Source organism: Silurus aristotelis (assembly GCF_946808225.1).
Source record: "Silurus aristotelis genome assembly, chromosome: 4".
NCBI lineage: Eukaryota > Metazoa > Chordata > Actinopteri > Siluriformes > Siluridae > Silurus > Silurus aristotelis.
The window spans coordinates 3,685,938-3,710,331 of NC_139577.1; the positions used below are offsets into that span (position 1 = coordinate 3,685,938).

A 24,394-nucleotide genomic window follows, 5' to 3' on the forward strand; every position below is an offset into this window, starting at 1 on the left:
CACCTTGTGCCCCTCGAATCTTACACTGCACCACACTGTACCACACTGTCTGTCCCCAAGTTACAGAGCATTTTTTCATCCACACACTTTATCCAGTTGCATATCATTTGTGGATCAAGATTGTATTTGCAATAAATATAAATGAATAAATAAAAAACGACCGTTGGTGCAAAAGTAGAAGAAAAGCCCCAGCAATGTTCTGGATGAACACTGGTATTATGACATCACCGCCATACCGCCCATGATGGATGGGGTGTTTGAGGGACATCTGTTCCACCACAGTGGCCAAGTGGACAAAGCATATTGGAGAAAAATGAGTGAGAGTGCATTTTTGTGCGAATGCTTGCATGTGTGTGTGTGTGTGTGGTCAGTGTTTGTGAAATATAGAAGGATGACAATGATTAAGTGGTCTCCCAGAAGACAGCCCTGGGAGTCTTTGTACTTGGACTGGATATAACCCTGAACCAAAAGTTCTCCAGAAGCTGTTGTTAATAATAAAGCAAGTAAAATGTATGCAGTATTATTCTGTTTAAACTACAAATCTTATTCTAGACTAAACCCATTTATTCTTCTTATGTTATTTGCAGTATAGATTTAACAGGTCATAAAGATGGATGAGGATTGTCTGAAAAATGTTAGATCATGTTAAGGCATCGTACAAGAATAAAAATTTAAGGGTTATTGTTTACATCAAACATGAAAGTGGGAAAAAAAACCAACCATTAAACAGATTTGAGATAATAAGAAGGCTACAGTAACTCATTGAACCACTTTTGTCAACCATGTTGAGCAGAAAAGCATCTGGGAATGCAAAAGCAGATGGGCTTCAAGAGCAAAATATCACATTGGCTTAAACATCTGACGGCCAAAAACAGAAATCCGAGGCCATAATCACATCAGAACTGGGTTCTTTAAACATACAGTATTCATAGCACAATTCAAAATTATGAATTTTTTTTTATACAAATGTAATTATTTTTGCTGTAAAGTATGTGTGTGTATAAAAATCCCGGTTAAATATATTCAGCATGGATTTCTTGGTATAATGATGTACTCATAGAGTTCCCATTACAAATAAAGCACTTTTAAAAAAAAAAGGTTTCTCATCAAATCCCATAGATGGAAACCTTGCCTAAAGGGCTACAATATTTCACCAGGCAACAAGATGACATTTATTATTCTAACTGGATAAGTAATTACTGACCAGTTTATCACAATACGATTCCTAAGAACTGGAAGCTCCACAGGATATGGACGCGGAGGATATGATTTGCAGCCCGGATGAGCGCCGTGAGGAATTTGCAATGAACACTGGAAGCTAGAAACAACGGGGGGGCGGGGTGCACATACAAAGCAGGGAAATAAACACTAATCACTGCTTCTACGGCAATTATAATCAGCGTATGTGGGCAATAAACATATTTACCCGACTGGTAAGTAATATTTGAGCATTTCAGAGAGAACTGGTGACTTGATAAAAGAAACAAATGAGTTAAATAATAAAAAGATTGGGTTGAATACTAACAATATAAACCAGCTTCACTAGTGCAATTTAGGGGGCCAAGCACTTCGCAACAAGTGCCTTGTGAACAATATTTCGTAGTGACAGTAACCGCGAATATCTTCTCACTTTTAAAAAATTATTAGAAATGACCGCGATGCTATACGTTGCAAAACGTGTCAGCGGCGTTACTCAGAGCAGTGGGTTTTTGAAGAGCATCTCACGACCTACGTATTAAGTGTAAGAAGACTGGTGTTGAACTTTGTGTGTTTGAGATGAGCAGACGTATGTGTGTGGGAAGGGAAGCATGTGCAGGGATGAGAGCTTGTGGCATCCAATCAGAAGAAAGTGAAGGGAAGAAGAAGAAGAAGCAGCACCTACGGTACATCATGCCATCGTCCACCCACCTTTGCTTATGTATTCTTTTCTACCAAGGCAAAGGCAGCACAATTACTTCATAATTAAAATGATGGGGAACACCTCAGACACAGGAAAAGGAGAGGGAAGACAAAGGGAGAGAGGATCGTTCAGTCTTTTCTATTCTTCTGAGAAATGATTATAAGGGGGCGTTTGGTTTTTTTAATATCTTTCTAAAGGCACAATTTAAGTTACTGCCATAATCTGTGTTTGTTTATGTGTTTGAGGGAAGTGGAGAGAAGAATAAGAGACATAATTACATGTGATTAAACCAAGCACTTATGAGTCAACAAATACCATCAGACGTCTACCAGAGCGAAAGAAACGACCAGCGGAGCGCCGTATAATACGTTAAGCAAGACCTAATTAGCGCGTGTTGTGAAAATGCTTTCAAGGGTGGTGATTTGATCGTTTGTCGCATCGCGAACATTTCCGAAGGCAAGCACGCAGAGGCAAATCAGTTAGTGAAAGAAATGAAGCCATTTGACTCCTGCCCAATATGGGGCAAAATTCCCAAAAGGCATTTGGCTACGTCTCTCAATTGCGAAGCCTTCATTTCAAAATGCTTTATTGTGGCAGCAGTGATTACACCAGAAACGTCCTGAGCACTTTCACAGCACAGGGATGCACTTTGATGTCTGCAATTACAAATGTTGTGCTTCTCTGCTACATGGACTACAGGTGCTAGATTTATAAAGAAGGCTGGAGTAGCTCCAACGTTCTCGCTCTGTTTTACACCTAGGCCTTCAGTGGTGTCCATTCTGAGTCAGTCCACCTCTTAAATCCACCATCATGATGCCATGGCTATAGAAGCCATCAACATTACATAGACATTTCATACCATATAAGAGAGCACTGCATCACAGCAAATGAGAGTGAATGCTATTACTAAAGCAAGAAACCTAATTAAACAAGTCTCCTTTCACTGTAGCCACAACTGCACTGCCTGCATACATCATCTCTAGCAAGTGGATCAATATTAATCTCTTGAAATAGCCCCGGGTTTTCTGTGCATTTTTTTTTATGGATTACTTTCTTCCTGGGGATTTGAGCAAATTTTTATTTCAAGTTCTACAAGACTTCCTGTGGGCTCACCACCTGCAGGAGGGACCGTAAGGGACGGTGCTGTGAGGATTGGGCAGCAGTCGAAGGCGGGGGCCTGCTTAGACTGCTGCCCCCGTGACCTGAATTACGGATAAGCGGGAGAAAATGAATGAATAAATGAATGAATGAGTTCTACAAGAAACAAAAGCAGTCTGATTGCAACTTTTACACCAATGCAAATTGATGAACATCAGCTTCAATCAACATGGATATTACGTTATAGGAACCCACAGTGCTGAAGCTGAAGGGATTACGGAAGATACCTTCGACTCCTGCAACACATGATGTAACACCTGAAATCCGATTGGATAGAAACTCTAAACTAAACTTACATTCGATTGTGCAACAGCACGAAAGAAGCTAAAATATGGAAAAAAATTTCATCAAATAGACTATAAGGAATAGTTGAATATCTATTCATAGACAGCACAACGTCTAATAAAAAATGTCTGATGATGGCAACAGTACTGTGCAAAAGTCTTCATTAGCTTTTTTGTTGAGAGGCCTCGCTGATGTAAAAGTATGATTTCAGCCTATCGGATTCTGTGGAATTTTTAATTGAAGGATTGAAAGGGTTTTTTTTTTTGTTTTTTTGTTTTTTTGCAATTAATTTAAACTCATCCAACATGTTCCTGTAATTCTCAAGCATGTCTTGTCAACCTTGGTGTGATACACCTTTTCAGAGCAGCCGTCTCGGCATGAAATAGTAGGACAAATACAGGTGTAAACAAGGTGTAAACAAGGACAATAATCATGTTTCCTTTCCATTTTAGTTCACAAGTGACAAGTTCCCGATAGAAGTGTAAGGTGAGGTCACATGAAATACAATTTTTGCCTATAGAAGATCTTTTTTGTTCATACCGCATACAAATTTCCAGGATTTACAGGCCGTATTTTACAAAAACAAAAAACAAGAAAATAATTATGTATGTTCATGAAACCATTACTGAAACAAGAAGTCTAAAGGTGGCCTAAGACTTTTGAAAAGTACTGTATATTAAAACTAAAATTTGAATGGCAGCCAAATTGGCAAACTCCCAGTGTAACCTATACAGCGCAGCGAGAGTGCGTTCAAGGCCCAAAAAATGGGGAAAAGAGTGAACAGCTAATGCGTAAGTAGTAATAATATTCAGGCAATACTTTCTTCGCAGTGAGATATTTCTTTGTAAATACTGCCTTATAAAATTGGATATCTGTGTATGTGATTAAGGATTTTTATAAAGGATTATTATGTGTTGATCGTAAAACAACCAAATAGCTTCTAAATAAGTCGAAGGATTTGTTTTGATCGTACACAGCGTAGACATTTCCAACTGTAATTAAAATCTGTATGGTGCCTTGTCGCTTAATTGCATTCGGTTTATTAAAGAGAACCAAAGCAGAATGTGAGAAGGGGCCAATAGACTGGAGAAAACAAGCATTATTTGTTTGAAACGTTGCTGAAAGTTTCATTGTGTCTTGCTGCTCATATTATTGGCGCCTTCTTTGAGATGCTTGTTTAAAGCCGTATACATAAAAATGAGCTGAATACTTGTTTTTGAGAAGTGATGGGGAGACAAGAGGAGAGGATCCCTTTCAATTAGACATCTTTTCTCAACATTCTGAAAAGAAATATAATTTATTTTCTTGCATTTTTTAGAAAATTCTTAAATACATATATTCTGAGTAGAAACATTTTCTTGTCATTATGTTTTCAGTCCATAACTGTAAGTGGACTTGATATATAATATGTTATATATGTGTATACTAAGAATCTTAAGATTCATCAATTTGCATTGGTGTAAAAGTTAACGATGTATAACCCTAACCCTAGATTTCTCCATAATTTGTTTCTAAAGCTCAGCACTATGCTGCAACGTTAATATGACGTCACATAGAATATTAACATGGCAGAGGTAGAGCTGCATCTTCCTGGAGACAGAACTGGTTTTATTTAATCTTTTGTCTTCTTTTTTTTTAACTTAAACAACAACGTGTTAGAAGTCAGCATGCACTCGTCACTTCATAAAAGAAGAAATAAAATGATGCTTTAAAAAAAAGAAATAAAAGTGAACTAACTGTACCATATTGAATTGCAGAGCATCATATTTGTTCCATGGCATCGTATTGCATTGAATGTCATTGTGCTGGTTGAATTTGAATTTGGACTGCACTGCATCAAGCTATGCATCAAGATAGGAATCACTTCGGCCTCAGATTTGGAGATGCACATCCCTAGTGTACATGGTCTGGTTGTGTCTAGATTCAATGGGGAAGTTCAGGAATTGTCTGTGCTGGATCAAGTGCTATTTTAAGCTGTCAATCACTTAATAATGATGGTAGAAGTCGTGGAAGAAGGTCCTGCTATATTAGATTAATTTAATTGGAATGCTTGACATCAGCATTTTATTTTAGCCATTTATTTATTTTATCGTTTAATTTTCTTTTATTATTTCTTTTGACATGCAATCTGCAATTGTTTTCTTCACGTCCTGATTATTATTATTATTTTTTTTTTTTTTTGTGAAATTCAAGTGCATGTGTGTAACAGCAGCTGCTAATGAACAACTTTATATATACCTCAAATGAAGAAACTGTTCTAGAGGTGTGAACTACACTCCAGTGTTTTTGATGAAAGTCTGAAAAATCTACTTAAACACCTGCCCACACAGACTCTGTATACAAAGAAGTTCCACATGTAAATGTTCACATAGTTTATATTGTCTATTAAGGCATGAGCTTTAAATAAAAAAAGAAAGCAACCATGCATTGCACCTGCATTAAAACAAAATCTGTTCCACTCCAACCCATGCAGATCATATTTTCATGGGGACAGGTTTGGAAAATTTTACGCTCCTGCATCCATAGCCATCCTATAGAATTGTGTGATTCCAGCTAAGTGGTATCTACATATGGCTGGAAAAGTCATGTGTTCCAGAACATTTGTCCACATAGTTTATTTAACACTATGCTTGAACACACATCAAGGTCAAGTAGAGTTCCAAGTTATGAAACCAACACAGTTTTCTGTTGGCTAAGTTCCACAATAAATCCATTGAATGTAACTTAGATTTTCAGATGTAGGTAAGAAATAATATGGAACGAGTATATGAAGTACAACGGCTCATACTTTTTACCCATTCATAATTACAGTTACAGAATTCATCATTCATTCATCATTACAAAAAAGTGAAGTCTGTCTGCTTCAGCATAAACTAAAAGAGCAATCAGAATTAAATCAAATCATAATGATTGAAGTTCGAAAATAAGAACTTGAAATTGGACTTTACCGATTCACCTGAATTTCCTTTTTCTTTTTAAATAAGTGCTCCAGGAGAAAACTGTTTCACCTAAATGATACCATAGACAGGAGACATTTGATTGCATGACTTCACCCAAGACCTTTAAATGTTGAAAAGTCACAGACAATAGGAGCTATGCTAATGTGATGAATAAATGGAATAGTGAATATCTTATTCAATCACAGTAATATATGGGTGGTGGTGGTGGGGGAGGCATTAATCTGCACAAACTCATTTAGGGTGCAGAGTAATGCTGCATGGATTAGCATAATGACAAAGTGCTTGCGTTCAGCAACCTCACTTCCGTTCTATAAAGGTTCTAGATATGTTTAATCGGAGTCTGCGTCGAGGTGTAAACCAAGTCGAATAAACAAAAACATACAAATACCTTAGGATATTGAACAAATTTTGACTCGAGTGCTAGAATGCATTTCCCCTTCATGCAATTCAGGACACTTGTGACAAACATTATTATTATAATTATTATAATCACTCATATTTTTTTCTACTTTTAATGTGGCCTAGCAACTACCTAAAGTGAAAAGCCAATAGAAACATCCAACCAAAACAAAGGAACTCTGGGCACAAGAAAAGAAACCCAGTAGAGAGGGTGCCAATCGAGCACAGGGCACAGACCCATTTACACACTTTATTAAATCTGGATACACCAATCAGCCCACAATGTCTTTGGTGGAGGAAACCAGAATGCCCAAAACAAAACACCCGAAGTACCGGGAGAACATGCACCGGGCATAAGCAAGATTCAAACCATAGGTGTGAAGAAAAAATGCTAAGACAGATATAAGAACACTTCAAAAGGGAAAACAATTGAAGAAAGTGTCAGTAATGCACCTTGTGTTTTTCTGCGATAGTCTAACATCTTAAATTGACCACACATTTCACTAATGCTTGTAAAAAATGCTCTAGATCTATCAGGGAATGAGCAAGCACCTGAGAACCACTATGGACAGAAAAAGCCTTCCCAGGCCGCATGGTTTACCAGATGGTGTCCAGAAAGATCTTGAGTCTTGATGAAATATAGTGATATATAGTGAAATATTCGCTCGTGAGCTGCTATGCATTACTCTGCCAAATTGTCTGCTACAATAAATGTTATCAGTATAGCATGATATCAAGTTCATATAAGAACATGACCTTACTAAGAGAGAATGTATAAATGCTATACATATAAAGACAAAGAAGAAAGCCCAGCACTGAACCTTGTGGGATACCAATAGAGTCTCTGCACGGAACCTCTCTGAACCATGTCCATGAAATCTTTTGAAGGCTTTGAAGCTAGCGAGCAGAGGGTTGTCTGTAGACAGCTGCAGTTTTAAGAGGATGTGAGGAAAAGTAGGGGTTTGTTGCGAAAAGGTAAAAGTATGAGGATTAGGCAGGACAGGGAGGGTTGGAGTGAAGTATATAAAGCAGTGACCGGAAAGCTGGAGTAGGGCAACATCGATGTCCACAGCCAGGAGGTCTGAAACCTAGTCCAGAATATTTCCTGCCATGTGTGTCAGAGGGCTGCTGTTGAATGATAAGGCAAAAGTGTGCCAAACAGTGAGAGGACTTGTCAGTGGGTCTTTAAAGATTGTGACAGGGGTGCTATCAGTATGAAAGATACTAAGGGGCACGTCAAGGTGTTCAGTGAAGTTTCCAGGTGGGCCAGGAGGGTAACAATGAAGTGAAGATTGCCTGTCGAGGTGACAGTAAAAGCACGGAAGTCAAAGAATAAAATCTTTGCTTAGTCTGATAGAGACAGACACTGCATTTCAAAGACAAAACTGGGAAACCAACCAACCAAAGCGAAGGCAGAGGACAGAGCAGCCAGGGCAATTAAGCCCTCAGGATTGGTCCAGGTCTCAGCCAGTGGCAGAAAATAGGAGACTTTCTGGATGACATTTCCAGAGTGCACCTGCCAGCACAGCACTAGAAGGATGATTAGGTTACAGGTAGTGTGACCTCTTTTTGGTAGCGAATACATCTTAATTGTGTCAGATGTGATTACAAATGGTGATCTAAGGCACATTTTGGCAAAGTGACAAAGGCACTTAAAGACAGAACCATAATGTATTGCATACCAAAGTAAATAGCAATATATCAACAGACAATCTGAAACAATACTATCAATGCTGATCCTGGTGATGCCATATTTATCCTAAGGGAGCCACAAGAGAAAAATTGGCCATGCTTTCTAAAAGGGTTGGTGTACATTTTTTTAACTGCCATATATTCAAGACAACACTAGCTAATTGTAAGCATAGGTACTTCTATTTGAAGCCCTGTTGCTCCGGAGGGCACAGGAGGGGTGTCTAATTCTGGCTGCTAAAGGGACAAGTAGACATGGACAGCAAGTGGTTAATGTTTGATTGTCTACACCGGTGTATATGTAAAAAAAAAAAAAAAACCTTCAAAGGGTCCAACAAAAGCCAGAAAAAGGTTTGAGAACCTTGGTAACCTCTGCTAGGCGTCTACTTGGATAACAGCATTCCAGCTCTGATACAACATGTGCATCATATGCAGTTAAATAGCACAACCCAGTGGTTCCACCACTTCATACACTCCTAGCATAAAGCAGTGTAACTGAACAATGTTTGCCATGTCTTATAGATTTATTTTTATCCAGATCTGTGATCTTAGAAAGCCTACTGTCATATTTGCTTTCATTTCACCCAGTACCAATTCTGCAGAGATTGAGGCTCCTCTGCTGCTTATTTGTACAAAGGCCACATGACAATGTTCATAGGCTTGCTTTAGAATTACATCAGTGTGAATATAAAATTACATATCTTTCTCACTGACAAGATCATGTGCATAGAGGATTATTTGTTATTTATAAACTGTCAAAAGTCTTTTTTCCATGAATTCTTTCCCACATTTGGAATACTCCATGGGTGTGTGTGTGTGTGTATATATATATATATATATATATATATATATATATATATATATATATATATATATAGTACAGACCAAAAGTTTGGACACACCTTCTCATTCAAAGAGTTTTCTTTATTTTCATGACTATGAAAATTGTAGATTCACACTGAAGGCATCAAAACTATGAATGAACACGTGGAATTATATATGGAATTATATACATAACAAAAAAGTGTGAAACAACTGAAAAATGTCATATTCTAGGTTCTTCAAAGTAGCCACCTTTTGCTTTGATTACTGCTTTGCACACTCTTGGCATTCTCTTGATGAGCTTCAAGAGGTAGTCACCTGAAATGGTCTTCCAACAGTCTTGAAGGAGTTCCCCGAGAGATGCTTGGCACTTGTTGGCCCTTTTGCCTTCACTCTGCGGTCCAGCTCACCCCTAAACCATCTCTGGTCAAATAGCCCTTGATGCCTACAGTGTGACTCTACAATTTTCATAGTCATGAAAAGAAAGAAAACTCTTTGAATGAGAAGGTGTGTCCAAACTTTTGGTCTGTACTATATATATATATGACAGTAACAGTAAAAAGGGTGATATCAGAAGCGCTGCCAGAGGCTCCTGCTGCTACAGTGTAATTGGATCTGCTGTCATTGTTCTCTTAATGGGAAGACATTTCTTTTTTTAAGAAAAGTAAATACCCCATTAGACCATTAGAGTGCCCCAGTATCCCACCTGTTCTATTGTTAATAAACACATTTCTGCAGATCTCTGCTTTTACAATCTATAATCAGCTCATTCACCAGGTTAGCACTATTACATAGCTTTAGGTAAAAACCTGCAAAGGAAACAGAACATGCAACAAATGGGAAAATAGAAGAGCTTTTGACTAATTTCAGTTAAGATCTAATTTAAGTTTGGGCGCCGAAAATTTGGCTTCCGGACATCTGCAAGCAGATACGAAAGAGGAGGTGAAGCATGAAGAGCAGGGTGTAAGTTTAGGGGGGAAACTGAAACGGCATGCAAAAATAGAATTCTCATGGGCTCTGATTAAAAAAAAATCATTATAATCTGAGAATCTGAAGAGAATTCAGAAAGAAGTATTAATCTGATAGTTTTCTAGACACAAAGATAAGGATTTAAGAGCAAATTAAACAAATTGTGTCTTTGGTTAATTCCAGTTTAACTGCAAACTAATTGGGTATGTTTGAGATTATATGGATGTAATTCTGGGAACCTGACAGTTTTTACATGTTTTACCAAACTGGACAGTTGAAGTTTACCTTTAACTGCTAGAAGCCCATCTGCCTGGGGGTTTGACAGTGTGTTCAGTAATGCTTGTGATGCCACCAAGGCCTTCCTCTCTGCTTACTCCAATTTTGATGGTTATTTTCTAAACTCTCAACATGCTGTTCAGTGGATGTTAATGCCTTTCTTATCCTTTAGTTATTGGCAGCGTGTATATTTGTTTAATATTATAATTTCAATACAATATTTGTTTAGAACAGCAGCTTCTGAAAAATATTACATTAATACACTGACATAATAAAGTGGACAATGAGTACACAACGTTAAACTTAACTTTTATCAAAGCAAAATGCCAGCAATTAATGATGAGAAATTAATTATTACCACTTTCAGTCACGAAAAAAGCAGTTACATATACAGGCCTATATTTAAGCTTACTTTCATAAATAAAACGTTCAGGTTTTATATTGTTTAAGGTTTTTGGGATTACCTGTTAAACAGATTTTCCCCATTAGTAATGATCATTATAGTGACTGAATGACACCAAAATCCATTTCAATATTTGTATCAGATTTTCTTTAGGACCTTTGTCTCATTATTATTATTAAAAGTAAAACAACAGGGCATGGAAAAAGTCCAGTCACTACTTTGTATTTGAAAATCATTTTATTGAAGAGAGCTGATAGAAACTACAGAGCATCATTTCAGACAAACGATCCATAGCACCTCTGAAGCACACAGAGACATGAACTAAAGCATTAGGTTTTTTTATAGATATATTTCAGGTCTCCTCTCTTAATGCTGATGAGTGCATGCCTACACATTAGCTGCACTTTTCAGCACTGGCGCTCTGGCTCAGTGGTGCTGTCAGAGCCGGGTGGTTCAGGTGGCACGTGTAGGTTTTTCCGGAGCTCCAGCGCTCTGGGCTGAGTTGCAGCACGCTGTTTTGACTGAAGGTGCCGTCAGACTGGCGCTGAGACGAACCCGTCTGTACCTCGGCACCCGTTACAGCGTTGCCGTTATCAGACCAGGATAGAGTGGCACCGTCAGGACGGAAACCCTGCGCCAGACACACCACCCTGACTCCATCAGCTGAGGAGAGAGACTGAGGGGGGGCCAGCAGAACGAGGGACGGAGGAGATGAAGTATCTGGGGAACAAGAGTGGGGGAAAAAAAAAAAGAAGTTATTATTATTTACTGTTATTTCTTCAGTAACAATAATAATTATATAAAGAAATAAGAGAATAGGGATGTAATTTGCATTGTTGACTCTGATAGGGGAAAAATGCATCTGCTTACAGCTTCTATAAAGTTCACAATAACTGGAACTTATTTTGTATATATTATTTCTGACTCAACTAACACCCTTTGAGAATGTTCCATTTTCGAAATATCAACTGTAGAGCAATAACTGTGTCTTTGTAATTAAATTGCTAATACAGTAGCATAAAGTACTTAATATAATGTGAAGAAAATAATCAATAATAACCATATACAATACTTTATTTGCTTATATTTATAGTGCTATATGAACTTGTTCCAGAATCTGTGCAGTTAAAAATGAACACAAAAGATTTTACTTACCAAAAGTCAGTTCAGTGCCTCCACCGAAAGTTGCCTCGTAGCACAGTGTTAAAGCTCAGTACAAAAACCTCAGGGCCCGAGCCACTGTTCCTGCTCACACTGAACACTTCAGTGATTGTGTGTACAGAATAAAAACACACTAAACAGGACATAATGTGCAGAATACATGCAAGATGTGGGGCTGGACTCATGACTGTGCTCATACTGAACACTACAGTGTGTGTCTGGGTAAAAGCGAGTGTTTTTGACCGATTTATGTCCAGTTTAGGGCGTGTTGGGGTTTTTGTACGAGAGGATCAACACACTGCAGCACTGTGGCATCCCCTCCACAGCCATGACATGCACAGTAATACACGGCTTCATCTTCAGCCTGAACACCGTTAATATGCAGATATTATTGTGTTCCCGAGCCACTGAAAGTGAACCGACCTGGCAGGCCACTCGCTCTGGTGCTATCAGCAAGCAAGAATGTTGGAGATTTTCCCCACTTTTGCTGGTACCATGTTAAAACATAATCTCTGGAAGCATCAGATCTGCAGGAAATCTTAACATTTTCTCCTGGTTTTACAGACATCGCTTTCTCCTGAGTAAGCACAAGAGTTTCCACACCTGTTGAAAGAAACACACTCGTATATTAAAAAACTGAAACATCATTTTCTCCACAGAAAACTCTATGCACTTGAGCTCATGTTTCTATATCACCAGGACTTTAAAACAGCCTCACCATGAAGAGTGAAGAGCAGAATCAAAGGGCTGAGGATCATGATGTTCTTGATGGATGGACAAAAAGGGTGAGAGGTCAATTTGCAGAGCGAGACACACACTTCTGGTCAAACGCTGCTCCTTATAAAGAGACATGGCACACTCGCATAGGAGTTCTCCTCCCCCTGCACATACTTACACGCACACACACACAGGAAAGGAGATGAACCATTACGGGAAATGATCTACACGAATGGAAAGTATGTAAATCTTATCTCTGGGGACTCCCATCTATAGCACTCTGCTTTCTGGTCGAAATTTCGACACAGATGTGGCTCTATTTTCTACTACATTTTCACTACACTACTAAAAGCCAGACAGTTTTCTAATTCGAATATAAGAAAGAAAACATACCTTACCTCCTTAGTCGTATTTAACCGTCCTCCAAATCATATTAAATCCTGCTCCGTTAATGCTTTTCTACCTGCATTCTGTTTCTCTGACAAAAATACAAAATTAATCATTACTTCATTCGTTATTTGAATTGAAAGCACAAAAATTGCTTTATCGTGAGAATAATCGGACGGAATTAAAAAAAGAAGGGAAAAAAAATACCGACAAATATATAGGTTACAAATAATTGATTTAATCAGTAAATAGGAAATAAATGTAGATATAAAAATCATGCACACATCTGTAAACAGATTTTGTATTGCAACACATTTGCATTACATAACAAAAAAAGAAAAAGAATTTTAGGGGAGAAAACACTTCAAATACTGACCGTGAATTCGTGCTTTTGCGGATTTCACGAAAGCACAATTATTTTCCTGGAAAGTCGTTTCATTTTAACAGGGGTTTGAACTTAACAACAAACTCCGGACTGAACGCAATGAAAAATACCAGCTATGCATACTTGGTAAAAAAAAAAAAAAAAAAGCAAAAATACTCAAAACTTGCATCAATTTAACAGCTTGTTGTAGTGTGTATTGGTGATTTGGAGGTACGGTTACAAAGTGTTACAAGTAAATATATTGGTAATAAAGATATATATGTATATATACACACACGCACACAATTGTGTTAAAATGTGACTATTTGACTTGTAAGGCTTAAGAAAAAAAAATCGTATTAGACTGGAACGTATTCACTGTAGAACATGTGCATATATATTGTGTGTATGTGTATATTTATATATTATATATACACACGTACACGTATATAAACACATTGCACGAAAAGCAGTGGTTAACTTAGTCCATCCTGTTGTAGTGACAGGCGAGTCATGTGATCAATCCAGTTCATCCAAATGGGAAGCGGAAAGCAGAGGTCCGATAGAAAGCAGGTAGGCATTGCGGAGTATACGTGAGTTTCTAAGAAATACGCTTCCTTCTCTCTTGGTCTTGACACTCCTCCGGTTCCACTTAAGCTCTGTGTCTTTGGGTATTTCACTGGTCCCTGGACTCGTACAGCAGTTTGGCAGCCTGTTGATGAACAGAGATAATAATCAAAAGGACGGTATGGTATTGAAATTATTTTTATTTTAAAATCCTTTTTAATACTTAGAACTATTTGAGATACTTCAGAAATATTTCTTATTTATTTCCTATTTAAAACGTTTTTATATTAATGACTATAAATGTCCCAATAGATCTGGTCAAAAAAATCTTGAAACAAATATTAATATTTACTGCCAAACCATGTACTTGAGTTAGAGATGCACGTGGTAAAATATTACTCCAGTAAAAGTAACCCATTTAAAATGTAGTAAAAGTACTATGAATTATTGTGGCTATATTCCTTAGATTGGAAGGAGAATTCTTGTTAGAAGAAATCGGTACCAGGGCAGGGCGGAGAAGGCACTTGAAAATGAAGGACTCGTTCTCGTACTTAAAACAAGATCATTTTGACGTTAGACGTTTTGTCCAATATGTTCTGCTTGCTGTTGAAATAATGCTGACTTGAATGTTTGTGCAAAGTAAATACCACCAATCAAAACAAGTTTAAAACAGAGCACACTCTATCCTGAATGGTGGCTTGCTGTGGGCTTGACAAGTTTGTGTCAAGCCCAAAAAGTAAGATATTTTACTTTGAAATGTAGTGAAGTAAAAGTTTCCCCAAATGGAAATACTTCAGTAAATTATAGATACAGGAAAAAGCTACTTAAGTACAGTAACAAATTACAATTACTGTCCACCACTGCTGGCACCATCACTACTACTACCACCAATAATATTAATAATAATTATAGCAGCAGCAGCAGCGCCCCCATGTGTAAGCACTAAAAAGGACTCCTTGTATGTTTTCTGTTCGTTCAAGTCAAGAAGCTTTTATTGCCATTTCAACCGTATATAGCTGACGCAGTACACAGCAAAATGAGACAACGTGCTACATTAAACAACATAAATCTACATAACAGAAAACACAGAGCTAAGGACTGGTAAGTGTCTTTGCCATTAAAGGTGCCATTAATTCTGGAGTTGCCCTCAAAGGTCATAAGGACACAGCAAATTTCATTTCAATAATTTATTTTTGTTTTTTTACAACATATTATTATTCAACAAACATTTAATTTTAGATGAACACTTCATGATACAGATGAATACACCTACCTTGTGCATGGCGGCGAGCCAGGAGGCGGCGCTCTTCTTGTCGTCGGCCGTCTCCATGCGGAGCTGCTGAGAGTCCTGTGAGCCAGGAGGCTTATAGTGCAGCATCATGCCTGTGGCACGGGACACGCCGCCTGTGCGAGAGTTCAGAGCTGAGCCATTTGTCCTGAATTTTTATTTTATGTGAATATTAAAAACAAGTAAATAAAAAAAAGGGGGTACAAATAAATAAATTAAGCAAGATCGGTCTAAAATGTCTGATATAACGTTTACTGGATGACAAGTACAACCCAATATCAAGGTTTGCGGTTTAATTTGCATTTACAAAAACGGCAAATCAACCTTTTGGAGTACAGAGCCTGTCAAAGGTTTAAACACACGTGTCTTTTCTGGTTTTTGAGAGACCTCCTTTTGATTATATGCAACAAGCTAAATAATAGTACAGTATAAAGACTTACTTTGACCAATACATAAATGTACAAGTTTTATTTTCATAAAAAATTTTTTTATAAAAATCCTCCCTTGGCATGAATAAAAGCTTAACACACTCAGGATCCAGACATTTTGTTTCTCCAAACATGCAGCTGAAATACTTTGCCTCTTGTTAAACTTGGCACTGGTGCTGTTCACTAATGGGAGATTTCTTCTGACCTTGTGATCCAGTTCACCCCAGGGCAGTTCAGTAGGATTTGGGTGTGGTGACTGAGCAGGCCACTCCATGATAGAGAAACACTCCAGTCGACTATTTGCTCTCTAAATAACTGACACAGCTTGGACATACACTTCGGTTAAGTCTCTTGTTGTATGATGAAGTCGGTTCAGAGGAGCCTCAGTCCAGATCAAATTGCATGGTGTTGTAGTATGGGATAGTAACCATTGGTTATTCCTTTTACCCGGAATACGTCTCCAACGTTCCAGGCTCCAACACAAACAGTTAAGCTTCTGACCTTCACCTCCAGTCAGTCTAATCTCATATTCTCTCCAGTCTTACACAAGTTCTCCTCTTACATAGTCACATATGAACTCATCTGTCCACAGAACTATCTTCCAATCATTCCCAGTCCAATTCTTGTTTTGTTTTGCCTAGTTTGTTGCATAGAAACAAAAGGAGCATGCATGTGTCTCAAAAACCATAAGTCTTTTCAAACCTGCACTGTAGATGTTGAAAATTGTTGAGAGCTTTTACCAAGTCATTTAAAAAAAAAAGGTCTTACACAAAATATTATAGAGAACTATAAAAGCAAACATTGGTAGTTACTTGTATGTTATTATATAACCAAATGTGGTTAATATTATTATTTGAACACAACAAATGTTGTAATGCATTTCATACTCTGCATGAATGTGCATGTGAGATACATTTAAAAAATCTAATCAAATGTTAGAGTATATATTGTCTACTCTACTCTAGACTATATTGTCATCAGTGAATCTCTTATTATAGGATTGTACTGGATACAGCACAAAAAGGTGTTATTGCATAAAAACACAAAAAAGCCAAATCACATCCCAATAAGCAAATCAGGAACAGGGAGGTGCTTCATTCACACACTCCTCTAAAAGTAATGTACACTTTTTTTTTCAGTCGGCTAAACTTACAGTATTTCTGTCCCTCTATTCCTACACATGTGGTAAAGATTTATTCAAGTGCATTATTGATGAGGGAGGAAATGGTCTAGGAGACCAGACCTATTACTGAATCACTGAACATTTTGCCGTGATAATGGGTTTGAAAAGAACTCGTGCTCAAACACTGATGAATCATTATTTATACCATGCAAGTCATGCTGAGATATCCACAGCACACTCTTAACATGGCTGTCTTTATGAGCAGTAAACACAAGTAAGAATTGGGACGTAAAGGGCAGAGAAAGAAAGAGAGAGAGAGAGAGAGAGAGAGAGAGAGGGATAGATAGATGCTAACCTTCAGATATATAATGACTGTCCAGCAGAGTGGTGTAAGTATGAATATCATTCTCTGGGCCCAGAAAAGAAACAAGGCATCAAGCAGCCCAGAGAAAAACAAAACAGAAAAAAAAAAGCGCAAGAAATGTTAATACATTATACAAGCTCTTTGTTCCTGTGAAGAAGTGCACACAGCATTAGTGTAAATTCAGCATCATGTGAATCCTGAAAAAGTTAATGACGCAGATTAGGGCAGGGTCATAGTACCCAAGTCATACTAATAATGTGAGCAACTATGTTGCAGTACGCTGCTCTAAACTCTTGCCTTTTTCAATAAATCACAGACAAACTGCAAGCAACTGACGTTAGACTGTTCAATAATAACGAAATAAAAAACAAAACATTATTAATTGGTTCAATAACATTATGCAACACTAGTATTTTGCTACTTTATCACCCAACCCATTACAGATTGTCTGATCGTGATGCAGTGAGTGCACAGCATTTCAGTAAAACCAGGCAGATTGTACTGATTCGTATTCACTTGAAACAGAAACATGACTTTTTGAGATAAATAACTGCATGAAAGCCCAGTTCACTTTTAAACTATCAATGCAGAAACCAAGACTGTGGACTCTCGCTTTGGCAAACCAGCCAAACGTGAGATTGGGCAGAATAAGCAAGTACAAAATGTTACAGGAAATGTTTCTAGGCTTTTACTGGACGGTTAAAATAATTTACATCCTTACAGTACTTAATCTCAATTCGCAAAACTTTGACACAGCCATCAGTGCATTTATGACTGTGTAATCATGTGGGTTATAGACTTTTTTTAAACGTAAACACTCCAAATCATATCTGTATTGCAATCATCTTTTTAGCTTGCACTTCATTCACATACCACATGAGGGCGCAAGAGAACTCATTGAAATTGCATCAAACTTCAACAAACTATTTTTTATATTGTGCAAAAGAATAATTAAAAAGATGCAAATATAAAGTGTACGGTATTTACATTCCATTCAGCTTTCACTTTTTATTTTATTTTATTATACTATCGCCATTAACCTTTATGTGTCCCAGTAAACTCGGTTTAACAGCTGTTAGATGTAAAATGTCAAACAACCCAAAATAACGAAGAAACGAGGGCAGGAGGGGTGTAACGGTACAGGGCTTTCTGTCATGTAATCCTTTTTACGTGCGGAACATTGTTATAATCTAGCTAGCGCTACGGATTCTTTAGCGTTTCATGTCCGGCTTTAATTATTTCTCTTACAATGAGAAAATCCTGACAATTCCGCATAACGAGTGAGTGAATAAAGAATTTTTTTTTTTTAAAGTGTGCTGCAATAATTAGCACAGTTAAGTAGATCATAGGAAATTACACATTAAATGTAAAACACAGATATGTAAACTATTTAATGCAATTTTTCCATTTATTACATTTTATTTAATCATTTTAAATTATTTGATGACTCAATTTTATCAATATAATAAAAAGAGAATTGCATTCATTTGATTAATTCTATTTTCTTTTTCATAAAATTATTTTATATATTATTTAACCGAACAGGCATTTTATTTAAAATTGTGTTAAAAATTGTAACTGCAGATGTTCACAAAAGTTGATAAAAACTAAACAAACCGAAATTCAACCGAACTTTGACTTCAATCCCAGGGTATGTTCCGAATCGACTTTTGTGTAGCGTTACACCCCTAAAGAGCAGTGTGAATATATGATTAAAAACAACAGGAAGAGCACACCACATCGGAGCAAACGCCCAGGTTGTGTGTGGGTTTGCTAATAAAACTGATTCAAGTTCTCTAAATGCACTTTATACATTTTCGACTATAAATCGATTCCTAAGATTCATAAACTCTTTTAATCATTTATAGAACATTGACAAAAAATAAGGAAATAATACAACAAGCTGACTAAAGCCTTGGTCTGGGTGTTACCTCCGGGGATTGAGCCCTCTGTCTCGGTCAACACTTGCATGGTGGAGATCCGAGTCAACTCCACTTCAAAATGGCTTTCTCCATCCAGGAACAAATATCTGATTAAAGAAAACATATTTAGTTGGAGCAATTTGTTTTGCGTGTACTTGTTTATGTAGATGGGCGTGAAAAGTGAAGGTGTGCGAGAGAGAGCGAGTGTGCTCTCTACCTGTGATTATTTGACAGCCGGCACACCATGGTCTCCGATTTCTCCGAGAAGCCGAGTGTGACCAGAAACGTGCCTCCTAACATTAGAACAACGGGAATTAGGGTATTTTTCATAATCCTTGGTTCACTTCACCTTTTTTGTCAGTCATCAGGACACTTTATCTCTGCTATAAGATACAGTTTTAACAAGGTGTCTCCACACTTTCATGGCTCAAATGCCATCTCAGACTTTTACAAGCCTTACTGATTTTCAAACTATGTGGGCATGAATACGATTGTGAATCTGACCCACACGTAAGTTTAGCTCAAAGATGCTCAGACTAGGGCCCCTGTGCTGACCTTTGATTTGGCTCACCGTGTCATATGAGAAGAAAAAAAAAAGAAAAAAAAATTCAAAAACATCAATGACACAGATCTTTATTTCCAGTGTAACCTAATATTTATTGTTTTATTTTTAAGCTGCAGAAAATAAATTAAATACAGAATCTAAGGTGTGACTTTTTTCAATTTAATATAAACGCAAACACTCTTTACTGTTCTCGAAATATGGTGAGGGGGAAATGTTTACCCCCTCCTAACATGACCACCACCACCACCACGCTTCATCCTGTAAATGCCACCAAATGTAGTGCTTTAAGCCAAAGGCAAAAAAGATCTCAATGTTATAATCTGGTTTGCTGAGTCTCCTAAATGCCAGTGTAGCTATGTTTTCTTTACGAAATATTTAAGAGAATTTCGACTCAACTAAGTACAACTTAACTACATGTTTTATAAAAAATATTAAATTAATAAAGAACATACACACTGCATTACTGAAAAATGCACAACTTTTAAAATGTTATATGTAGTATTAAAATTGGGATCAAACTGATGTGCTTTGAGTTTTCTCACCTGCAGTGAGCACTTTGAGCTGTTTGTCGTAAAAGTCCAGTTCTTTCTGTGAGACGATGCCGCATTCCCCGCACTGCCTCACCGGATCTACAAAGCACATCCTGGGCAAAGCCACCTTCTTACTGCAACATTTATCGCAGAAACAGCGGCCGCATCGCCGACAGTGGTGCTGTGGACGCACAAATGGAGTGTGTGTAACAGCAGTGCATGAGAACTCACACGGTCTACGCTCGGCAAACAAATACAAATGCGCACAAATTAGCAACATCTGTAGTTTGATAAATCCTGGATAAATACCAGAGGCTGCGAGAATCCATTGGACCTTGTCATGAGACCTTGTGTGGGTGTATAACACACAACAGAATTTTTCTATTGTAGTTTATAAGCAGTTCTATAAAGGATCCGGAATTTATTTAAATATTAACCGGAGACTTTGATCTCCCGCTATAATAGATTGAAAAATAAAATAAACCATGACTGGTTGTGCATTCCTGTGCATGCACACACACACACAAAACACAATGTATAGAAGTGAACATACATGCACAATATTATAACACTAAACAAGCCCGATGTTAGAAACACACACACACATACGCAGACAGAACAAAACCAGGACAACGAAATCAACACTGTGTGGGGGAGGGGAGGGTTTCTTAAAAATAATATGTAAACGGTCACGGGATTACAAAATGGCAAAAAGTTACACAACAGGAAGCAGCAGACAAAAGAGTGCACTTGGCAAAAACTAAAACTCTTATGACATACCTTTCTGGTAATGAAATCGAATTTGGTGTCACACTGCATGCATCTTGGACACTGAAGAGTGGAAATAAAAAGTATGTAAATTATACTATTAAAAAAAAGATAAATGCCATCAAGACCAGTGACCCTTAAACTCACGAAGTGCCACTTTTTTATACACACACACACACACACACACACACACACTACTGTGCAAATGTTTTAGGTGCTGTAAAGTAAGAACGTTTGCAGAAAATAGAAGTGTTAATTTATTTTAATCAATTAACAAAATCAAAAAATTAGAAACCCAAATCTAAATCAATATTTGGAGTGACCACCCTTTGCATGCAAAACAGCATCCATTCTTCGAAATACAGTTTTTCAAGGAATGGGTATGTTGTTCCAAACATCTTGGAGAACTAACCACAGATCTTCTGTGAATGTAGGCTGCCTCAAATCCTTTGGTCTCTTCATGTATTTCCAGACACACTTGATGACTTTGAGATCAGGGATCTGTGGGGACCAAAACTATTATTTCCAGGACTCCTTGTTCTAGATACTTCTTCATGACATAAGCTTTCATTAAAGTAATATTAGCTGTATGTTTGGGATTGTGCTCCTGCTGCAAAATAAATTTGGTGCCAATCAAATAAAAAGTATTTCTCATCGTTGAGGACACCATTAATCCTAACAGAATCTCCATTTGCCCGAATTGCAGCCCCAAACTTGTAAGGAACCTTCTCGTTATTTCACTGTTGCCTGCCAACCATCAATATTGTACTGCTCTCCAGCCCTTTTGGCAAACACCTCGCCCCGGCTACAGCCACATCTCACATTTTGACTTATCAAAGATATGGCTTTTTGGCCACGGTCCTTTAATGAAGACCACGTCTGGCCAGACCTCTCCAGACTTTACATGGGTGTTTCTTGGTCACAAGGTTTCTGCCGGTTCTTTGCTGATGGCACTGACTTCCAACGTTGAAGGGAAGTAAGTATGATGCGTCTTTCATCTGATTCGACATTGCTTAAAAAGCACATCTTGAAATCCGAGTCTGCTTTGAAATCAATGCCTGGGCGAGACCCTGTTGATGCAATAAAACTACCTTGTGTCTTTTTGTTGCGTGCAGTCTTGTAATGGTGTATAACCTGTGACGTGAAATTGTCTTCCACAATATCAACTTAGTTTGGCTGTTCTTCATCCAGTTTGAAGCCTCCTAAACAGCTGTTTATGTTTTTGACTGTTTCAAGCTACATATGAAAAACCAAGCCTGAATCTGATCCAACAAAATACCTGACTTTGTGCAAATACACTGAATGTGAAAAAGGAAGAAATTAAAACGTGGTCACACCAAATATTGATTTAGATTTCTCACCTGCCCAAAACTTTTTGCATAGTAATAAATACACAACCACAATCATGCTCCAATACTGTTCTATTCCAAGTTTCAGGGTCACTGGATAAGAGTTCCAGCCTGTGTGATGATTCGAAAGAACTGTCCAAAATTATACGTGTTCTTCCTCTGGGTTCTCCAGTTTCATCCCAAACAATCCATAATGTTCCTGAATGGATCCTGATATGTGAATGAACTGACATGAGTTCATTGCCGTGTCGATATGCGCAGAAGCCCTCGCTTGAATACACGCTGTTTAAATGCCTGCGTTACACTGCAACAGTTTATTCACTTCAGTGATAAAATCTGACTTATAAAATCACAAACAAATTTCCGTGTGATTTTGTCGAATTATTTAGTCATTTCCACACCAACTTAAACCGTAATAATCGTTTGGGAGAAGAGTTAGCTGCCCGAACTTACTTATTAAATGTTTCCGTATTTAATTACATTTTTGTTTAAAATGACAGCGCTATAAAATAAAACCTGTCAACAAAAATCACCTCAGCGAAATGTAATAATAATATAGAAGAAGTTTCCGAGTGGAAAAGCGAGATTGAACCGAGGCTGCTAACTAGAGTTAGCAAAACAACAACGCCCAGGTAAGTTTAGCACCGAGTGCGACGCTAATTCGCCTCATACCTCTTTATCCGGAACCCACTGAGGCTCGGCTAGCGAGAACGGGCTGCTGAGCGCTCCGTTCTCCGGGACCATGCGCAGTCCACTCGGGCTTCGCACCAGCTTCTTGCCGTCAGGAACGGCGGACATCTTTTCCTTCTCCCCCTCTTCTACTCGCTACCTGCGTCTGCAAGCAAGCTGTACCAGCGCGAGCCGGCCGGCAGGGGGCGTCGGGTTCAATCCTCAAACTATGCCTCCTCCCTACATAGAGTTAATCTAAATCCCATCCCATCCCATCCCATTACTTTACTGTACGTAGCGCCCTAGTTCACTAGAATGACACGCAGTTAGAATTTAAACACCGCCCATGTCCCCAAACCACCCAAACGACAACTCGCAATGAACGTGTCCCAAATAACACCGTATTTTATGTAGCTGCCACCTATGTAAGGTGACATGACCTAGTGCGCCCTACCTAGGGCACTATATAAACAACAGGAAGCTTGTTGACACGTGCAATCTATCTAAACAACAATTAATTACAACAAAAATTTACTATTTCACCAAAGTATTTCTTGCTTTATCCAATTAAATGTGCACAAATAATAGAAAAAAAATCAATTATTTGATCCTATAAATAACATTTTTACGTGTTAAAAAAATGGAGATTTTATGGTGATATGTACATTAAAAAAATAATGTAATTTATATATATATATATATATATATATATATATATATATATATATATATATATATATATATATATATATATATGTGTGTGTGTGTGTGTGTGTGTGTGTGTAAAAAAGTTATAAATATAATTAGCAGTGATGTGCCAATGCTGTGGTAATGACCTGTAGCTACAAAGCAACCCAGTTTATTAAATAAATTAAAAAAATTAAAAAACTTCTGCATTATTTTACGCTCAAACATAATTATAATGATCATAAATGTCATATTTAGGTTGAAACAGTCATTAACTGAAACAGAAACAGTGTAGGAGCTTCAAACTGGATGAGGAACAGCAGAACTGCTTCTAAGTTGAGATTGTGGAAGACAATGTTAAGTCACAGCAACAAGACACAGGACAGTTCTGCTGCATCAGCAGGTTTGCAAAGCAGACTTAGGTTTCAAGATGTGCTGTTCAAGCTATTTTGAAGAAGCACAAACATTTAAACAATGTTGAGGAATGTTGATGTAGATGCAGTGGTCAGCCAAGGAAATGGATAAAAGACACGTCATGCTTCCTTCCTTCAAACACTGGAACATGTCCACCAGTGCCATCAGTAAAGAACTGGATGAAACAAGTGTACTGTCTGCAGAAGTCTGAACAGAAGTGGTCTTCATTG

At 37.7% G+C, this 24,394-nt stretch overlaps 1 protein-coding gene, 1 long non-coding RNA gene and 1 pseudogene across 4 annotated transcripts; all 3 read right to left on the reverse strand.

The window, feature by feature from the left end:
* Positions 1 to 975: 975 nt before the first annotated feature.
* LOC310725571 lies at positions 976 to 3,947 on the reverse strand. Its single transcript, XR_014533434.1, has 2 exons — positions 3,192 to 3,947; positions 976 to 2,997 (listed from the first exon to the last, which is right to left on the reverse strand). It is a non-coding gene; the product is annotated as an uncharacterized lncRNA (long non-coding RNA).
* Positions 3,948 to 11,079: 7,132 nt separating this feature from the next.
* On the reverse strand, positions 11,080 to 13,295 carry LOC310724757 (immunoglobulin lambda-1 light chain-like; annotated as a pseudogene). The gene is made up of 5 exons (XR_014538296.1): positions 13,138 to 13,295; positions 12,741 to 12,903; positions 12,281 to 12,625; positions 12,017 to 12,070; positions 11,080 to 11,581 (listed from the first exon to the last, which is right to left on the reverse strand). The product of XR_014538296.1 is annotated as an immunoglobulin lambda-1 light chain-like (transcript).
* A 49-nt stretch (positions 13,296 to 13,344) lies between these two features.
* Positions 13,345 to 23,257, reverse strand: zfyve21 (zinc finger, FYVE domain containing 21). 2 transcript variants are annotated; one of them, XM_083540533.1, is made up of 8 exons: positions 23,067 to 23,257; positions 21,058 to 21,108; positions 20,290 to 20,458; positions 19,400 to 19,475; positions 19,192 to 19,289; positions 17,252 to 17,305; positions 15,331 to 15,461; positions 13,345 to 14,202 (listed from the first exon to the last, which is right to left on the reverse strand). In XM_083540533.1, the coding sequence occupies exons 1-8, from the start codon at positions 23,190 to 23,192 to the stop codon at positions 14,167 to 14,169; spliced, it is 741 nt and encodes a 246-aa protein (XP_083396659.1). In that variant the 5' UTR covers positions 23,193 to 23,257; the 3' UTR covers positions 13,345 to 14,166. The 2 variants fall into 2 exon arrangements, with proteins under 2 accessions (XP_083396659.1, XP_083396660.1); XM_083540534.1 differs by lacking the exon at positions 17,252 to 17,305 and having other exon boundaries at positions 23,067 to 23,256.
* Between the last annotated feature and the right edge of the window lie 1,137 nt (positions 23,258 to 24,394).

Excerpts from the sequence above, each read along its gene's own strand:
- zfyve21 (XM_083540533.1), bottom strand. The coding sequence starts at position 23,192 with ATGTCCGCCGTTCCTGACGGCAAGAAGCTGGTGCGAAGCCCGAGTGGA. Across the intron at positions 21,109-23,066 it reads AGTGGGTTCCGGATAAAGAG|TGTCCAAGATGCATGCAGTG; the intron begins GTATGAGGCGAA and ends TCCACTCTTCAG. Across the intron at positions 15,462-17,251 it reads CAGTCATTATATATCTGAAG|GCGGCGTGTCCCGTGCCACA; the intron begins GTTAGCATCTAT and ends ACTCTCGCACAG.